Source organism: Gossypium arboreum, chromosome 5, assembly GCF_025698485.1.
Source record: "Gossypium arboreum isolate Shixiya-1 chromosome 5, ASM2569848v2, whole genome shotgun sequence".
In the NCBI taxonomy this organism is placed as follows: domain Eukaryota; kingdom Viridiplantae; phylum Streptophyta; class Magnoliopsida; order Malvales; family Malvaceae; genus Gossypium; species Gossypium arboreum.
The window spans coordinates 45,354,417-45,372,314 of NC_069074.1; the positions used below are offsets into that span (position 1 = coordinate 45,354,417).

The following is a 17,898-nucleotide window of genomic DNA, read 5'->3' on the forward strand; positions in this document are numbered from 1 at the left end:
ATAGTGAGACTTCATGGGGTACCAGTCTCGATCATCTCTAATAAGGATCCTCATTTCACGTCTCGGTTCTAGAAAAAACTGCATAAGGCTCTAAGTTCAAGATTAAACTTCAGTACTTTCCATCCTCAGACAGATGGATAATCGGAGAGGGTGATTCAGATACTGGAGGATTGTTGAAGAGCTGTGTGATTGACTTTTGAGGCGCTGGGAGGACTATCTGTCGTTAGCCAAGTTCACCTATAATAATAGCTTCCAGTCTAGCATCCAGATGGCACCTTACGAGGCATTGTATGGCTGTAAGTGTCGCATTTCCTTATGTTGGACTGAGTTGGGTAAGCGACGTGTTCTGGGTCCTGAATTGGTTTCTGAGATAGAGGAAAAGGTTAGATTGATTCGGGATCATCTGAAAGCGGCTTCTGATAGGCAGAAGTCCTACCAGATCTCAAGAGAAAGGATATAGAGTATTCTGTGGAGGATTTCGTATTTCTCAAAGTCTCTCCGTAGAAGAAGGTTATGAGGTTTGGCCGTAAGGGCAAGTTGAGCCCTAGATTTATTGGGCTTTACCGAATTTTGAGACGCGTGGGACCTATCACTTATCAGTTGGAGCTACCTCCGGAATTGGATTGTATTCATGATGTATTCCACGTCTCTATGTTGAGACGCTACCTCTCTGATCCTACTCATGTTGTTCCTGTGGAGGAAATTGAGGTTAGGCCAGACTTGACTTTCGAGGAGGAACCAATCCAGATTCTGGACTGTGACGTTAAAGTTTTGCGGAGGAAATCTATTCCACTGGTTAAGGTTTTATGGCATAATTATAGCACTAAGGAGGCTACGTGGGAGCCTAAGGATGCGATGCGTCAGCAATATCCCCATCTATTTTGATCAAGTGAAATTTCGAGGCCTAAATTTTCTTTTAGGGAGGTAGAGTTGTAACGCCCTAAAGTTTTGGTTATGTTTTGTTTAAATATGACACAATTGAGTATCTACTTTAGTGGCTAGTGTTCTTAGGTGTATGTGTGAGGTTCCAAGTTCAAACCATGCCTTTGGCAAAATTTTGGAATTTTCCTGAATAAAACCACACTCTAGTTCAGTAGGCTTTTAATTGATTCTTTGTAAAAATATATCAGAATGGGTCTGTTGGTATGGTGGTTAAGAAAAGTGTGGATATGTTGGAGGTCTTGTGTTTGAGTCTCCGCGTAAGCAAGGGTTTCTTTTTGCAGCATGCCTCGGTTAGGAGTTTGAAGTGAATAGGATTCTAAGTGGTTGAGTGTAGTGGGGATATGGGGAGAAAAATAAGCGATTGGAGAGTTGTTGAGATTGCAAATTTTTGCTCCCCCTCCCACTCTCTCAATTTTTTTGACATTTTCCCCTTCTGTTCTTCTATTTTCCCTACCAAATATCTCTCTCTTTCTCTTTTTACTGCCGAACCTTCATTGAATTTCTGTCTTTCTGCCTTGTTTTCCTCTCAATCCACCTTCACCTTTAATCCCGTTACTTTTTCGGAGTCCGCACATTTTTTTATTCGATAATAGTAAGTGATTTTAGCATTCTGTTAATTCAATTTTTAAAGTAATGATTGGAGTCTTTTGAAAACTGCTTTAGCAGCCGTGAATCAATAAAAAAGGGGTTCTTTTCGTACGGAACCATAGTCAAAATCGTTGGGGCTGTAGAGTAAGTGTTATTTTAGTTATGGGTTTTGTAGTTTCGTGTTTAACTGTGTATTGAAATAGTTCTAAGCGTTAATTTGACGATTTTTAGGTTTTGAAGTGTTCGTGGTTACTTTAACATCGAATCGAAACCAGGTGAGTACCCAAAACACTGAAAACGAGTCTCAACAAAAAGCCAAAAAAGCCTATTGTCGGTGCTACACGGGCGTGTGGTAGCCCGTGTGGCAGGCCATGTGAATGATGAGCTAGGCTGTACACGTATGACAAGACTTTGTGATGGCCGGCAAAGCCGTGTATGAGACACGGGCTCGACCAATTAGGCCGTGGTGGCCACACAGGCGTGTGGGCCCACATGGGTGAACCACACAAGCTTGTGAGATTTTTGGGCCAGGTCATGTGATCCACACAGCCAAAACCAATTTGGGCCGTGAGGGCCACATGGGCGTGTGAGCCCACACGAGCAAGCCACATGGGCATGTGGGCCCACCCAAGCAGGCCACATGGGCGTGTGAGCTCATTTTTCTAAAATAATCTGTAAGGTTGCACGGGTTACCCAAGTTGACTATGGACCTACTGTTGGGTCGGTAAGCGTTACTTAAACCCCTATTTATGTGATATGATTATATGGTGTCTGAATGAGAATGATATGTGAATTGAACTGAATGTATAATCGGTTATTTGCATGTTGCATGTCATATTTGGCATGTTGCATTGCATCGGGGAGGGTTAATATTTCGGAGGAAGTGTCTGAAAGGCTTTAAGCCTGTTATCTGGCAGCTCAGCTGTATTATTCTGTTTATGTACCACCTTTGGAACAATATGGTGTGTAAGGATGAGTGGGTTGATTATATCACCACATGGTGTGTAGGGCTGGATGGAGATGGTGTGTAGAGGCTGGTGGGTAGGACTCTGATATTCTGATCTGCATTCTGTATCTGAGTGGGCTAAGGCCCTACTGATTTTGTAATGGGCTCAGGCCCAAACTGTATATACATGATTGATTTTTTGATATTATGATGTGTGCATGTATTTTGTGGGGATTACACACTGAGTTTGTGACAACTCACCTTTTTCTGTTTGATCTGTTTAGGTAATCCCCATACTTGACGGTTCAGTGTAGCGGGGGACTCGACGGTGGCCACACATATTTAGACTATTTTGAACTCAGTTTCAGAATTTAATTCTTAATTATTTCTGGGTTGTCTTTGTAACACCCCTTACCCGTATCTGAAGCCGGGACAGGGTTCGAGGTGTTACTGGTCTTAACTCAAGCATACGAGTATAAAATACGGGCCATAAAATTTCTTTTAACTTAAATCTTCTCGTTTACATACATTATGTCCCTTAAACAGGCTTAAGAGGCCTAAAATATACATTAGAGACGGCTCGGGACTAAACTGAGAACTTGTGAAAAACTTAAAAAAATTCATGCTTTATGGTTCTACACGCCCGTGTGACACAGGACACGTCCATGCCCTTAGCCTGTGTGCAACACTGACTTTAAAACACGGCCATGGCATACGCCTGTGTGTCCTGCCTGTGTACAACACTGATTTAAAGACATGGCCGTGGCACACGCCCATGTCGCCTACCCGTGTACAGCAATGACTCAAAAATTTTAAGTGCAGGGGACGCACGGCCATAACACACACCCATGGGAGTGAGCTGTGTGTCACACACGGCCTAGACACACGCCCGTGTGCCTTGCCCATATGGACAAAAAGAAGCCATTTCCAAGCCATTTTGTCACCCATTTTATACAACCTACACAAGATCATTTCAATATACTAATTTCACCACAATAAACACCAATTCATCCATAGAAAGAACATTATATGCATTTACCAAAATGAATAATAGCCATTATTCTAGGCCTGATGCAAAATGAAGGGCTTTTGACTTAAGTCAAAATACATAACCAATTTCTCATTAAATCAAACATCCTAGTCTAGCCCTATACATGCCATACTCAAAAGAAGATTTATACTATACCAAGTGCTTCAATTGATAGTGTGATCAATATCTTCGACTTTAAAGGATCCTTGAGCTAATAAAACGGCATTGAAAGAAAAGGGAAAGGAAAATGGAGTAAGCATAAAGCTTAGTAAGTTGCATATAAATAAATATACAACAATAATTTCACCATTAGTCATCATGCTCATAGTTCAAAGGTAAGTATAAACTTGACTTACTAATTACCGTCTACTCAAGTCACATTTTCTAATTTAAGCACATTACTCATGCTTACTAAATAGGTACCTGTACCACTCACAACATTATTATACTTTCCTTATTAAATCACTTCCTTAAATTTTAAATTTGAACTTTTTGGAATACTAACGGATGTTCTATAAGCCTTCAACATGGGGTAAGTAACCGATGTCATGTCCCAGACACGGTCTTACACTAGCTCTCGTGTATACGTGTTGATGTGTAACATCCTGATTTTGGGCTTTGTCGGAATAGTGGTTTCAGAACCACAAATCCGATGAGGAAAATTTCATTTTTATTATATTTTTATGGTCTGCAATTTCACAAAATGATTTCGTGAAAATTTCGTTCGAAAATTTCGACGTTTGGGCACTCAATTTAGTAAAAATGACTAAATTGTAAAAAGTGCAAAAGTTGAGTTCTACATGTTAGAGGTATCAAATTGTTATGAAATTTTAAATGGGAGGTCCTTCAATGATAACTAAACCATTGTATAACTTTTTGGACAAAAATGACCTTGATTGGGTAAAATTTGAAAGAATAGTAAAAGGGGCATTTTGGTCATTTAGGGGTAAAATGAATTAAAAGACAAATTTTAAACTCCAAATGTGTCCCTTTCTTCTTGCTACAGCAGAATGTACCAAGATCAGCCATGGTTAGGGTTTGACCAAGCTTCCAAGCTTAATAGTAAGTGATTCCGAGCTCCGTTTAAGTGATTTCGAGTTCCGTTTTTAATATTCTATGTCTTTTTGAAATCCCCGTAACATGATCTGCTCATTTCTACCATTATTTTGAGCTAGGATTTATGTTTAAAAATTTACCCATGAATGATATGCATGTATTTTTATGTTTAATGGTAGAATATGAAGCTTGAAATTGTGTTAAACAACTTTTGCTAAACGATTTTACGTGAAAACGAGTAAAACGGTATAATCGGTAAAAATACCTAATGTTCATAAGTACATGTTAGAGTGAGAATTTGATGTTGCCATAGAAGGGAAAAATGATCAGCATGTCATAAAACATAAGAAAATAGGAAGAAGTTTAATTTCCGAACCTTGAGGCAAAAGTGAAAATATGCCAAAGTTTAGGGGTCAAAATGAAAATTTGTAAAAATATGATTTTTAGACCCATATGAATAGTATGAATAATTAGTAGGCTAAATGTGATATTATAGATCAAGGAAATGGAGATTTGGGTGTAAATCGAGAAAATACAAGGTTATGGACTAGAATGGTAAATTGCCATTTCTGGATCCGAGGTAAGTTTGTACGTAAATAATTTATCGATTCTTTTTATTTTATTATATTTTGTTATCATATGAAATGTGGCTGCCTATAGAATGATTATTTGTTCTAAATTGTAAATTGAAAAAGGACTATGAATAAATTGTAACATGTTGGAAAGTGAGGAATTTCTCGATTGAGCCTTCGGAATAGAAACGATACAAATGATCTATTGTGAGGTCACGTGTGTAGTACTAAGTGCAGGCTACTACGTGTATCAGATAATTGGTCGCATGTGTAGTACTAAGTGCAGGCTACTATGCGTACCCGATAACTTCGATCACGTGTGTAGTACTAAGTGCAGGCTACTAAGTGTACCAGATAATTGGTCGCATGTGTAGTACTAAGTGTAGGCTACTATGCATACCAGATAGCTTTGGCTACAAGTGTGAAAATATGTGCAGGCAACTGAGTATCAGTTATTATTCCGAAGAGTTCAACGGGAAAATCGATTAAGTAAAAATACATGTGAACATGATTATATGATGAATAAGTGCAGATATATGTTTAAGAAAATTTTGAGCAATATGCTCGATATTTGAGTGAACTTCGATAAGACAAAATGGATTAAGTGAAATTATGTAAGAGTGAATTTTAGTAGTAAAACAGTGTTGGACAACAGCAGTTGTGTGAATTTGAAAATTCACCAAACATTGTGTAAGTTTAATTAAATTTCAAATAAATTATGGAATTAAATCTTAATTAGTATATTCTCATATAAAGGAAACAGGGGGAGCAAAAGACTTGTATATTATGTGATATTCTAATTTTTGTGAGACAGTGTCAGAATGAATTCTAGATCCCCTGTTCTGACTTGGAAAAATTGTTAAAAATTGTAAAAAAATAATTATGGGTTATAATTTATATTATTATAATATTTGATGAGTCTGCATTTAATAGAAATAAACAGGAACATTATCCAAGTCTCGTACTATGAGATAAATAAATTTTAGTGAAGAAAGGTCGAAGCTGTCAAATAGAGAAACAGGGGATAATTTGAATAATAAACTATACTTATTGACTAGATCAAAAATTCTGAAAATTTTATGGTGGAAATATATATGAGTCTAGTTTCTAGGAAAATTTACGGATCTTAATTTGGAGTTTTGTAACTTAAGATATAAATGATTTAGTGACTATGACTCAAGAAATTGGCTTAACCAAAACATGTGTAAATGTACAATTGGGTTAGTTTTACTATGGAAAGCATGTTAGTAAATTACTTATTATTATTTCATGCGAGCTTACTAAGCGTAAAACTTACCCCCTCTTTTCCATTTCTTTTACTGTTGTCAGGTTAGCTCATGGTTGGAGATCATCGGAGGCAGCATCACACTATCAAGCCAACACCTTGATAGTATAAACACATACGCTAGAATTATCAAGTGAGTGGCATGTATAGAGATCTAGTTTTATAACATGTGTTATTATAATTTGCCCAAATATATTAGTCTTTAGTGAGCTAATGATTCTGACTTATAAATCTAGCTATTTATGTTATGTTTGATATTGGTGATGTGCATATGCTTGTTTACCATGCATGATTGGTAATATGTTATGTGTTGTTGTGAATGTTTAAGTCCATTAACACCTCGAACCCTATCCCAACGTTGGATACGGGTGAGGGGTGTTACATTTAGTGGTATCAGAGTTATGGTTTAGTCGGTTCTTGAACTAACCTAGCATGTGTAAAAGTCCAACTATACATGCCACCGATCCGTGATAGTGTGATGTCTCCAAACGCGTATGAGAGCCACTTTGTTTAGACAAAGGTACTCTCCAACCGAGCTACACCGACCATGTTGAATCTGATGCTAAAATATTCGAGTAAAGTATAGTCATGACGAACTGAAACTTGGAAAGGTACGAATGAGGATTCATGAAATGTGTACATGGTGAAATGAGCTTATCTATGATTAATAGATAATTCCATGATGTATATGATCGATTTATTTGAACAAATGCATGTGTTTGAGTAACTTATCAAAAATATTGATAAGATTAATATTCATGTATATTGGTTGGGATGATTATGATTGGTAAGCTCGTATAACTTGAGTAAATGTATTCAATTGCTTGGACTAATATATATGATTGTAATGATATGTATATGATGATGTGTAAGATGAAAGTTTAGACTGTGATATACTTATCCATGTTTGTTTGGCCCTTATATGATATTATGTGCTTGACTTGTCTGATTTAATGAATGGATAAGTAATATTATCTAGGAAACATTGAAATACGTGTATAAGGACACTTGTTTAAATAAGATAACTAGAAAGTGAATGTAAAATGAATATGAATGTTAGTTACTCGAAATGAATGACATGATTGAAATATGATTGCTATGATGAAAACTGTGTTACATGTATATGAGAGTTGAGTCAGAGGCCCTATGACCCCCTCCCCCTTACGAAAGTGGTGTTTTATAAGGAAAATTTCTGATATTTATGTTGAATGAGTTTCCAGGTGAGAAACCAAAGACTTCAATGATGGAATGGTTATAAGCATGATTAGAGATTGAGAATGGGTTGATAAGTATAGACATGAGCTAGAAAGATATCGGATTGACCGAATGATTGTTTAATTTTCGCAACATCGCAGTTAGCGAAAAAGGTTAATTTTGGTAAAACGATCTATCCTGGTATGATGTCGAGAAATGTATTGATTGAAATTCCCTCATGAATTGGTTTTCTTAGTAAAGGAAATATTATGGAATTTGACGATAGAAATAGTTAAAGGAATAATGTTCGAAATATGAAATATTCAAGCATGGTAATTATAGTGCACAGTTTGTGACTGTGTCTATTGGGATATTGTATGAGATTACCTGATACTAGAAATATTTTTGGGGCTATCTAATCCCTGATGAATTCTTATATTATGAAAATGTTCCTTGATCTTGACATTAGACGAATATATTGTCAGTCAGATTGAATTATGATCTGCATGGTTCTATTTTTCTCTGGTATTTTGTTATATTCTACCTATTGAGAATCGATGAGAAATTGTGTATGTTGGATTTCCTTTCTCAAGAAAGTTAATCAGAGTTAATGTATTCAGTTGAGGTATCAGTATTACTTATGCTAATGCATTTGTTAAGGAATTCGATTGGTATGATGAGTGAATTTGGAATGATACATGTTGAATCGTTCTGTTGACTAGAAAAGAGAATTTCTTGAAATATTAATTACGGATGAAAAAGGTCGACTTGATTGTTCAATCTGTATGGAATATATGTCTAGAATTTAATGAGATGTGCATACTTGAGAATAAGATTTTATTTCTTCATGGGTAAAAAGACGAATAGTCTAATTAAGAAGTGTATGTTTCCTAGAAGAATCGTATACAATAAGAAGATCTGATATTGATAATGTGAAGATAATCTAGGTATTAAAAAAATGCTGAAACGATCATTGTTTATCTTTGAGTACAAATTCTTGAAATGTTGAAAGTTTAAAGATGTATAGCAAGAATCATCAGAATTATTTTTGCCATTCTGGAATTAGAATGGAAATAGAAAAGGTTAATATGGATTTTCTTGTCCGGATCATTCCTGTCCTTGAAAGAGGAAAGTGATATGTAGCATTGTTAAACGTTATGAGATGTGTAAATTATGTTGGTATACCCGAATGCCTGCTCACTAGATTCGTATAATTTCGTGTCTTTATGAATTTTGGATATCATGGAATTTTAATCTCCATTAATCGGATTGAGATCCGAGTTTCATATCATGATTTCTTTGGAAAGCCAGAAAAGGCTTGAAATTAAAAGTAGCTGAGGGTTGAATTGACAAATAATTGGACTGTGTGAAATTATAAAGAGTATGAGGTTGAGATGAACTGACTAGTTTTACTATTCAAATCCGAAAGGATTTGGGTGCGAATGTATATGTAACATGATGGTATGGATCGGACTTTTGAGTACATAAACTTTTTAGTAGAGATTAAGTTTCAGTAAAAGTATTGTAAAGTGAATACCACTTATGATTTTTGTATGTAAAATTTAAAGAGATAGGTAGTAAAAGTTTAGCCTGAGTGAAAGTTCTTTGACATCGATTATAGGATTGAGGAATCCAAGTGAAAAACCAAAACCACTTTTTTTGGTAAGATTTTCAGGGATGAAAATCCCTAAAGGGGGGAGAAATGTAACATCCTGATTTTGGGCTTTGTCGAAACTGTGGTTTCGGGACCACAAATCTGATGAGGAAAATTTTATTTTTATTATATTTTTATGGTCTATGATTTCGCAAAATGATTTCGGAAAATTTCGTTCGAAAATTTCGACGTTTGGGCACTCAATTTAGTAAAAATGACTAAATTGTAAAAAGTGAAAAAGTTGAGTTCTACATGTTAGAGGTATCAAATTGTTATAAAATTTTAAATAGGAGGTCCTTAAATGACAATTAAACCATTGTATAACTTTTTGGACAAAAATGGCCTTGATTGGGTAAATTTTGAAAGAATAGTAAAAAGGGCATTTTGGTCATTTAGGGGTAAAATGAATTAAAAGACAAATTTTAAACTCCAAATGTGTCCCTTTCTTCTTGCTACAGCAGAATGTACCAAGAACAGATATGGTTAGGGTTTGGACAAGCTTCCAAGCTTAATAGTAAGTGATTCCGAGCCCCGTTTTTAATGTTCTATGTATTTTTGAAATCCCGATAACATGGTCTGCTCATTTCTACCATTATTTTGAGCTAGGATTTATGTTTAAAAATTTACCCATGAATGATATGCATGTATTTTGATGTTTAATGGTAGAATATGAAGCTTGAAATTGTGTTAAACAACTTTTGCTAAGCGATTTTATGTGAAAACGAGTAAAACGGTATAATCGGTAAAAATACCTAATGTTCGTAAGTACATGTTAGAGTGAGAATTTGATGTTGCCATAGAAGGGAAAAATGATCAGCATGTCATGAAACATAAGAAAATAGGAAGAAGTTTAATTTCCGAACCTTGGGGCAAAAGTGAAAATATGCCAAAGTTTAGGGGTCAAAATGAAAATTTATAAAAATATGATTTTTAGACCCATATGAATAGTGTGACTAATTAGTAGGCTAAATATGATATTATATATCAAGGAAATCAAGATTTGGGCTTAAATCGGGAAAATACAAGGTTATGGACTAGAATGGTAAATTGCCATTTCTGGATCCGAGGTAAGTTTGTACATAAATAATTTATCGATTCTTTTTATTTTATCATATTTTGTTATCATATGAAACATGGCTGCCTGTAGAATGATTATTTATTGTAAATTGCAAATTGAAAAAGGACTATGAATAAATTGTAACATGTTGGAAAGTGAGGAATTTCCCGGTTGAGCCTTCAAAATAGAAACGATACGAATGATCTATTGTGGGGTCACGTGTGTAGTACTAAGTGTAGGCTACTACGTGTACCGGATAATTGGTCGCATGTGTAGTACTAAGTGCAGGCTACTACATGTATCAGATGGTTAGGTCACGTGTGTAGTACTAAGTGCAGGCTACTATGTGTACTGGATAATTGGTTGTATGTGTCGTACTAAGTGCAGGCTATTATGCGTACCAGATAGCTTTGGCTACAAGTGTGAAAATATGTGCAGGCAACTGAGTATCAGTTATTATTCAGAAGAGTTCAACGGGAAAATCGATTAAGTAAAAATACATGTGAATATGATTATATGATGAATAAGTGCAGGTATATGTTTAAGAAAATTTTGAGCAATATGCTCGATATTTGAGTGAACTTCGATAAGAAAAAATGGATTAAGTGAAATTATGTAAGAGTGAATTTTAGTAGTAAAATAGTGTTCGGCGGCAGCAGTTGTGTGACTTTGAAAATTCACCAAAAATTGTGTAAGTTTAATTAAATTTCAAATAAATTATGGAATTAAATATTAATGAGTCTATTTTCATATAAAGGAAACATTGGGAGAAAAAAAGTTTTATATTATGTGATATTATAATTTTTGTGAGACAATGTCAGAATAAATTCAAGATCCCCTGTTCTAACTTGGAAAAATTGTTAAAAATTGTAAAAAAATAATTATGGGTTATAATTTATATTCTTAGAATATTTGATGAGTCTAATTTTAATAGAAACAAACAATAAAATTATCCGAGTCTCGTACTATGAGATAAAAAAATTTTAATGAAGAAAGGTTGAAACTGTCAAACAGCCAAACATGGGAGACTTTGAATAATAAACTGTGCTTATTGGCTAGACCAAAAATTCTAAAAATTTTATGGTGGAAACATATATGAGTCTAGTTTCTGGGAAAATTTACGGATCTTAATTTGGAGTTCTGTAACTCTAGATATAAATGATTTAGGACTGTGACTCAAGAAAGCAGCTTAACCAGAACATGTGTAAATGTACAATTGGGTTAGTTTTACTATGGAAAGCATGTTAGTAAATTGCTTATTATTATTCCATGCGAGCTTACTAAGCGTAAAGCTTACCCCCTTCTTTCCCTTTCTTTTACTGTTGTCAGGTTAGCTCATGGTTGGAGATCATCGGAGGCAGCATCACACTATCAAGCCAATACTTTGATAGTATAAACACATACGCTAGAATTATCAAGTGAGTGGCATGTATAGGGATCTAGTTTTATAACATGTGTTATTATAATTTGGCAAAATATATTGGTCTTTAGTGAGCTAATGATTCTAACTTATAAATCTAGCTATTTATGTTATGTTTGATATTGGTGATGTGCATATGCTTGTTTGCCATGCATGGTTGGTAATATGTTATGTGTTGTTGTGAATGTTTAAGTCCGTTAACGCCTCAAACCCTATCCTGACGTTGGATACGGGTGAGGAGTGTTACATGATGCATGTCCTATACATGTTTTACACTAGCACAACTCTTAGTCGATGCATGTCCCAGACACGTCTTACACTGGCTATCATTGTCGAGGCCAATGCATGTCCTAGACATATCTTACACTGGCACTCATCACTACGCCGATGTCATGTCCCAGAAATGGTCTTACACTGGCTCTCATAATGTGGCTGATGCATGTCCCATACATGTCTTACACTAGCACAACTCTTAGCCGATGCATGTCCCAGACATGTTTTGCACTGGCTATCATAATGTGGCTGATGCATGTCCCAGACATGTCCAAAATGTCTTGGCACAGATATCTAGTTTGTTTCCTAGGGTTTCATCGAGGTCTTTCTACTATCTCAATTATTACTAAGCATTCTCAGTTCACAAATTAACAATCCATGCTATATCAATTCAATGACAATGCGAATACATGTATTAACAATGTAGTTATATTATTTACACATAACCTACCTCGGATTACAAAACGTACTCGACTAGTCAGTTTAGTCGATTTGCTTGGTTTTCCACCGATCTAGGTTCAGATTCGGTAAATCTTGATCTATAATAGAAAAATGCACTCATTTATTCATTAAGCACAATTAGGCAATCTAAAATTTACATCTTAGCTAAAATGACCATTTTGCCCCTATGCTCGAAAATGAATTTTCATCGAATTTCTTTGTATCTCAAGCCTAGCCGAACTCTTTTTACTCTTATAATAGCCCCAAAATCTCACTATTTCACACACTTACCACCTATTTTGCAACTTATGCAAAATAGTCCCTTTAGGTGTTTTCATGCCAACACCTTTCACAAAAGTTGTTTAGAACTCTTCTAAGATTCATTTTCTTCCATAAAATTTCAGAAAACAATATAAAATCTCTCATGGTAAATCTCTAGACTTATCACCAATTTTCAAGATAGTCCTCTCATTTGAAAGCCCATGAAACAAGCATGCCAAAAATGTAAAAATCATCAAGAAAATCATCAAGATCACTTACATTATGAGAGGAATAAGTTGCTGCAAAAATTTCAGCTTTCAAACCTCCATATTTTCTGACATTTTCGGTGAAGAGAAGAGATGGAGAAGAAGAAAAATAATAGCTAGGCTTTTAGGCATTATTTTATCACCAAATCATGACATCATTCACCTAAACTTTGACTATTTATTTAAAATTCACCTCATGGCCAGCCAACACAATTAAAAAGGGTATAATTTCCCTTTAAAAGCCCTCAATATCAATTCTCTAGCTATTTAACACATTCGGGTACTAAAATGCAACTTTTGCCTTTTATGCGATTTAGTCCTTTTTCGCAATCGGGATCACAAACAATAAAAATGACCCACCAAATTTTTCATACAGTAATATAATCATGTTATAACCTCATAATTGTAATAAAATAAATTTTCTAAATTCAGATTTGTGCTCCTGAGACCACTGTTCCGACTAGGCCCTAAATCGGGTTGTTACAGTCTTGATGTAATTTGAGACTTCATGGACTTTATTTGGATGTTTAGTCTATTTATAGGATTTTAGTCTAAACTCGATTTTTAATCAAAATGACGGTTTTCTTAAATATGAATGGTTTTCTAAAGATGAACTTTATCAAAGCTTTCGCTAAAAAAAAGGCACGATTTTTGACATAACAAAGGACATGCCTTTTTCTCCGAATTAAGACAAAGACTGATTAACTGGAACGGTTTTAACTCAAAAATTTTGAAATCCATTCCATGTGACATTATCAAATTCGGCCATAACATCTAGGCCGAGTTTTGAGTGTTACACTAATAATCAATTTTCATTGAAAACAAGCAACATATGAGAATTCTTTTAAATTAAAGAATCTTTTAGTTCTTTAATGAATGTGCATATGAATTCTTAATTAATTTTTGCATCATGTATGATCCAGGATGGTCTAACTGGTCACTCCAAGTAGTAAACGTATTTGTATCAGTAAACTTCTAGTTTACTTTAACATGTATTTCAGTTGTACTAAATTGTAACAAATTAATAATTTTGCTATCGTTCTTTTTACTCTGTATCCACATATAAGTGCCATTGTGACATTTACTTCTGGAAACGTCTAAATCAATGAAAGTATTATAATGTCACTAAGTCAACAAAATAAATATAATTTCCAAACAATTATATGCAATATTTATTTCAGGGAATATGCCAAAATCTTCAAATATCTAAAAAAAATTTACAACTTCAGGTGCATCCAATCATAACGAGCTTTAGATAGAATTATCATATTTTATTACTCATAAATAGATCTTTCACGGTCAAATCTTTTACTTCCAACCCCTTAATAGGGATGATGACAAAAGAAGATCACAAAGATTATAAAATAAATATAAATTAATAACCCAATCCTCTCCTTTTCATCTTTTCAAACTAGATATTTATAGTAATAGTGATTCATATAAAATATAATATTTTTCTCATTCACAATCTCAATATAAGATCCATTATAACTATATTTTACAATCAATGGATTAACCATCACAAGATATTAATATATTAGCTCTTCCGGAGCTTTCGACTAATTTTGTACTATCAAATATTTGAATAATATTTGTTTGTTTCAAGATCAAATAAAATAAATATTTTCTATCTATAATGATAGAATTCGTTATTACATTTTCATATCCTTCCTCAAAGAATATTAATGAAACAAAATATTTGGACATATGCCACATATGTAGCCAATAATATTTCATATCAAATTGATAACATAAATTATCTTTTCTCTTTGAAAAGTTATTTTAAGAACTCTCATTGTTCTCTTATTTATTACCATGTTCCCACTTTTAGTGGTCCATAATTATATCTTTTATTTTTTTTATGTTTGCATTCACTTCAGGGAATGTAACAAATCTAGTAGGGTAGACTTCTAAACACATCCATTGATTTTTTATTTCATAATCACCATCGTAAACATATGTGGATTTTAAATCAGAATCTACCCATTCATGTTGTCATGATTATTCTTCAATCATATCCTCAATTATAACAATAATCATGATCTCTATATTTTCATTTTTCATAATTGTTCTATACTGCTACATTCACTTCAAGGAATGAAGCCAAACTAGTGGGAAGAATTTCATAGTTTTTTATTAGTAACTTGTTATCTTGCTTAGCCATTAGAAGGTATAAGATCGTTCGAAAATACTTTTAAAGTCATTTTCACAATATTGCTACTGTAGAAGCACATAAGATATTTCAGTCGTAGAGTAATGTATTCCTTCGAGGAATATATATAATACAAATACACGAGTATCTCATGTTATTTATATATAAGGTTTTAATGTAAAACACATGAAGGTTTTATTCAACATATATCTTCTTGATCTAAAAATAATATTATTTATAAAATTTTGCATCACAAAGAGCTAAAATATAAGCTTTTAAAATGCTTTTTACAGTTTGATGCAATATTAGTTCTTCAGAGCATATAATTATTTTATTGTATAACCTTAATGAATACTTAATTTATTTTAAATAAAATTTTATTTATTCATATAAAAATAAAATGAATATGTATAAATAAATCATATATTGAACATAACAAATAATAAATTCATGTCACTAACAAATAATTGTGGTTAGATAATATATATTTTATATATCATACGACAACAAAATATAGAATATTATAATGTCAAATTAAAATAACGTTACAGCTATGAAATTTTAAATATAAATATTTTCTAACCTCCACTGTTATGACATAATTTCATCTCAAATTTTACAATGATATGAAATTATCACGAGGGTGAATATTCTAAAGTTCAAGACAAGTAAGTATTTTTACTCACATCCCACAATAGTCATATATCTTAATCAAAATCAAAATCAAAATCAAACCAATCAATTCTATTAAAAATAAAAAATATATTTATCTCTATATAAAAATCTCAATAACTAAATGCGTGAAGGGTTTTATAAATTCATAGAGATACGAGATAGTGAATTATATAAATTGAACTTTTTAAAAGAAATCAAATCAAATTTTAAAAGAAGTTGATTAGATTGACTTACCTTACCATGGATGAGAAGTAGTGATTATAAACATCCTTTGTAATGAAAAAAAAAAAACAGATCATCCCCAAGCAAATATCAAAAAGCAAACTTTGAGAGTGAATCTTACTTCTTGATTTCATATAGATGATGGTATCAAACCTTTCACCATCCTTAAGAAAAAAAAAGTAAAATAAGTTAATCAAAACAATGATAACATATAATGAAAGAAGAATGAAAAATAATAATCAGATATGAAACATTAAATAAAAGAAACTTCCTGTAAAAACTTTGCATATTGCCGTCAAAGATTCTGGAAATCATGGAGGATAAATTTGATTGTCGATAAAAGGAACTATCACTTTGAGCAAGATCGTATTGATAACGTATTATCAAATAAAGAGATATGGAGAGAATAAAGAACAAAGAAAATATGAAAGCAATAGAGAATGTACTTTATTGATCAAAAGGGATGATTACAATGTTTCATCAGAGTCTCTATTTATAGGCATAAGAAGTATAAATGAAGTAGAAATCTTGTAATGACCCGAAAGTCAATGAAGTCGGAAACAGTGTTTTTGGAATACTGTTTCCTATGATAGGATCAGTGAATATTATTTATTAATATTTGCGAGGATATTACAATATTATATTGAAGTTGGTCTAATAATTTTAATTATTGGAATGTTAGACAAGATACAAGTGTATCAGTTCCAAAGTCAATGGTTTTGAAAATTGAGGTATCGGGACCTCGTTTCCCTGAACCAGATTCGTAAATATTTAATAAAAATATTTGTAGAGTTATATTAGAAGTGAATTAAAATTTTGGTTATGTAATTTTGAAGAAAGAGTGTTTAATTAAAATAAATGGACTAAATTAAATAAGTGATAAAAGTAAGAATTAATACTAAATTATAAGGTGAATCTATATTGAAGGACTCATTAAATAAATAGACTAATTTGATAAATAATGATAGTGGAAATGTATGAGCATCATCATGAATAGTATGGTAGTTATATAATAGTTTATTATTTTATTCATAAAATAAAATAAAAAGAAACAAATAGCTTAGTGGAGAGAGGGAATGAGTTTTAAGCTTCATTCTCTGTGCATGTCGATTTGGGGGAAAGAATAAAACATATTCGGCCATTGTTGTTTTAGTTTGAAGCTCAAATTAGTTAGTATGTTTTGATCCTTTTTGCTTATAATTTAAATTTTTGGAACCTTAGTATTATATCCATGTTGAAATTTGTGGAATGATTATAGTTAATAGAAATTACTATGGTAGAAAATCTAAGTTCTTAATATTATTTTGGTAGATTTTAAAATTGAAAGTGAAATGAGATGATTTGTAAAGTCAATTCATGAATTTGTACATTGAGAATTATTATGGAAAATTTTTAAAAATATAGGAGATTAAATTATTTATTTATGTGAAATTATCAATGCATAAAAAAATATGTCATTGAGATATTTTGAAGTCTTTTATTTGAAAGAGTTTTGTTTGGGTGCTTGATGTTGAATTTATGTTATTTTATAGAATAAAATTTTACTATATTTAAAAATTAAGAATTTAATTGAGTAAATTATAAATGAGAAGGATTTTATTATAAATTAAAGATATATATATACAGGCTGTATATTAAAGGTTATGTATTCGGCAATAGTTTGTTATGTGTTAATTGTGGAAGATATGGTGGATTAAATTGTATAGGATGTAAATGTTGTGGGGCAAATGTGTAAAAGTGTAAATAAGTAGTTAAATGTATTGAATTGAATGGTATATGAAATTGAGATTAATATTTATAGTGTCATTTTAGAAACAGTAGAAGGATAATTTGATAGTTTTAATTATTAGGGTTTAATTAAGTA

General features: G+C 32.7%; 1 protein-coding gene across 1 annotated transcript; it reads left to right on the forward strand.

Moving 5' to 3' along the window:
* The first annotated feature begins 268 nt into the window (after nt 1-268).
* On the forward strand, nt 269-885 carry LOC108451172 (uncharacterized). Its single transcript, XM_017748902.2, has 2 exons — nt 269-382; nt 505-885. The coding sequence occupies exons 1-2, from the start codon at nt 269-271 to the stop codon at nt 883-885; spliced, it is 495 nt and encodes a 164-aa protein (XP_017604391.2).
* Nucleotides 886-17,898: the final 17,013 nt, after the last annotated feature.

Bases quoted from the DNA above. Each gene is read 5' to 3' on its own strand.
- LOC108451172 (XM_017748902.2), top strand. From the start codon at position 269: ATGGCACCTTACGAGGCATTGTATGGCTGTAAGTGTCGCATTTCCTTA. The intron at 383-504 runs GTTAGATTGATT...GTCTCTCCGTAG, and splicing joins TTTCTGAGATAGAGGAAAAG to AAGAAGGTTATGAGGTTTGG.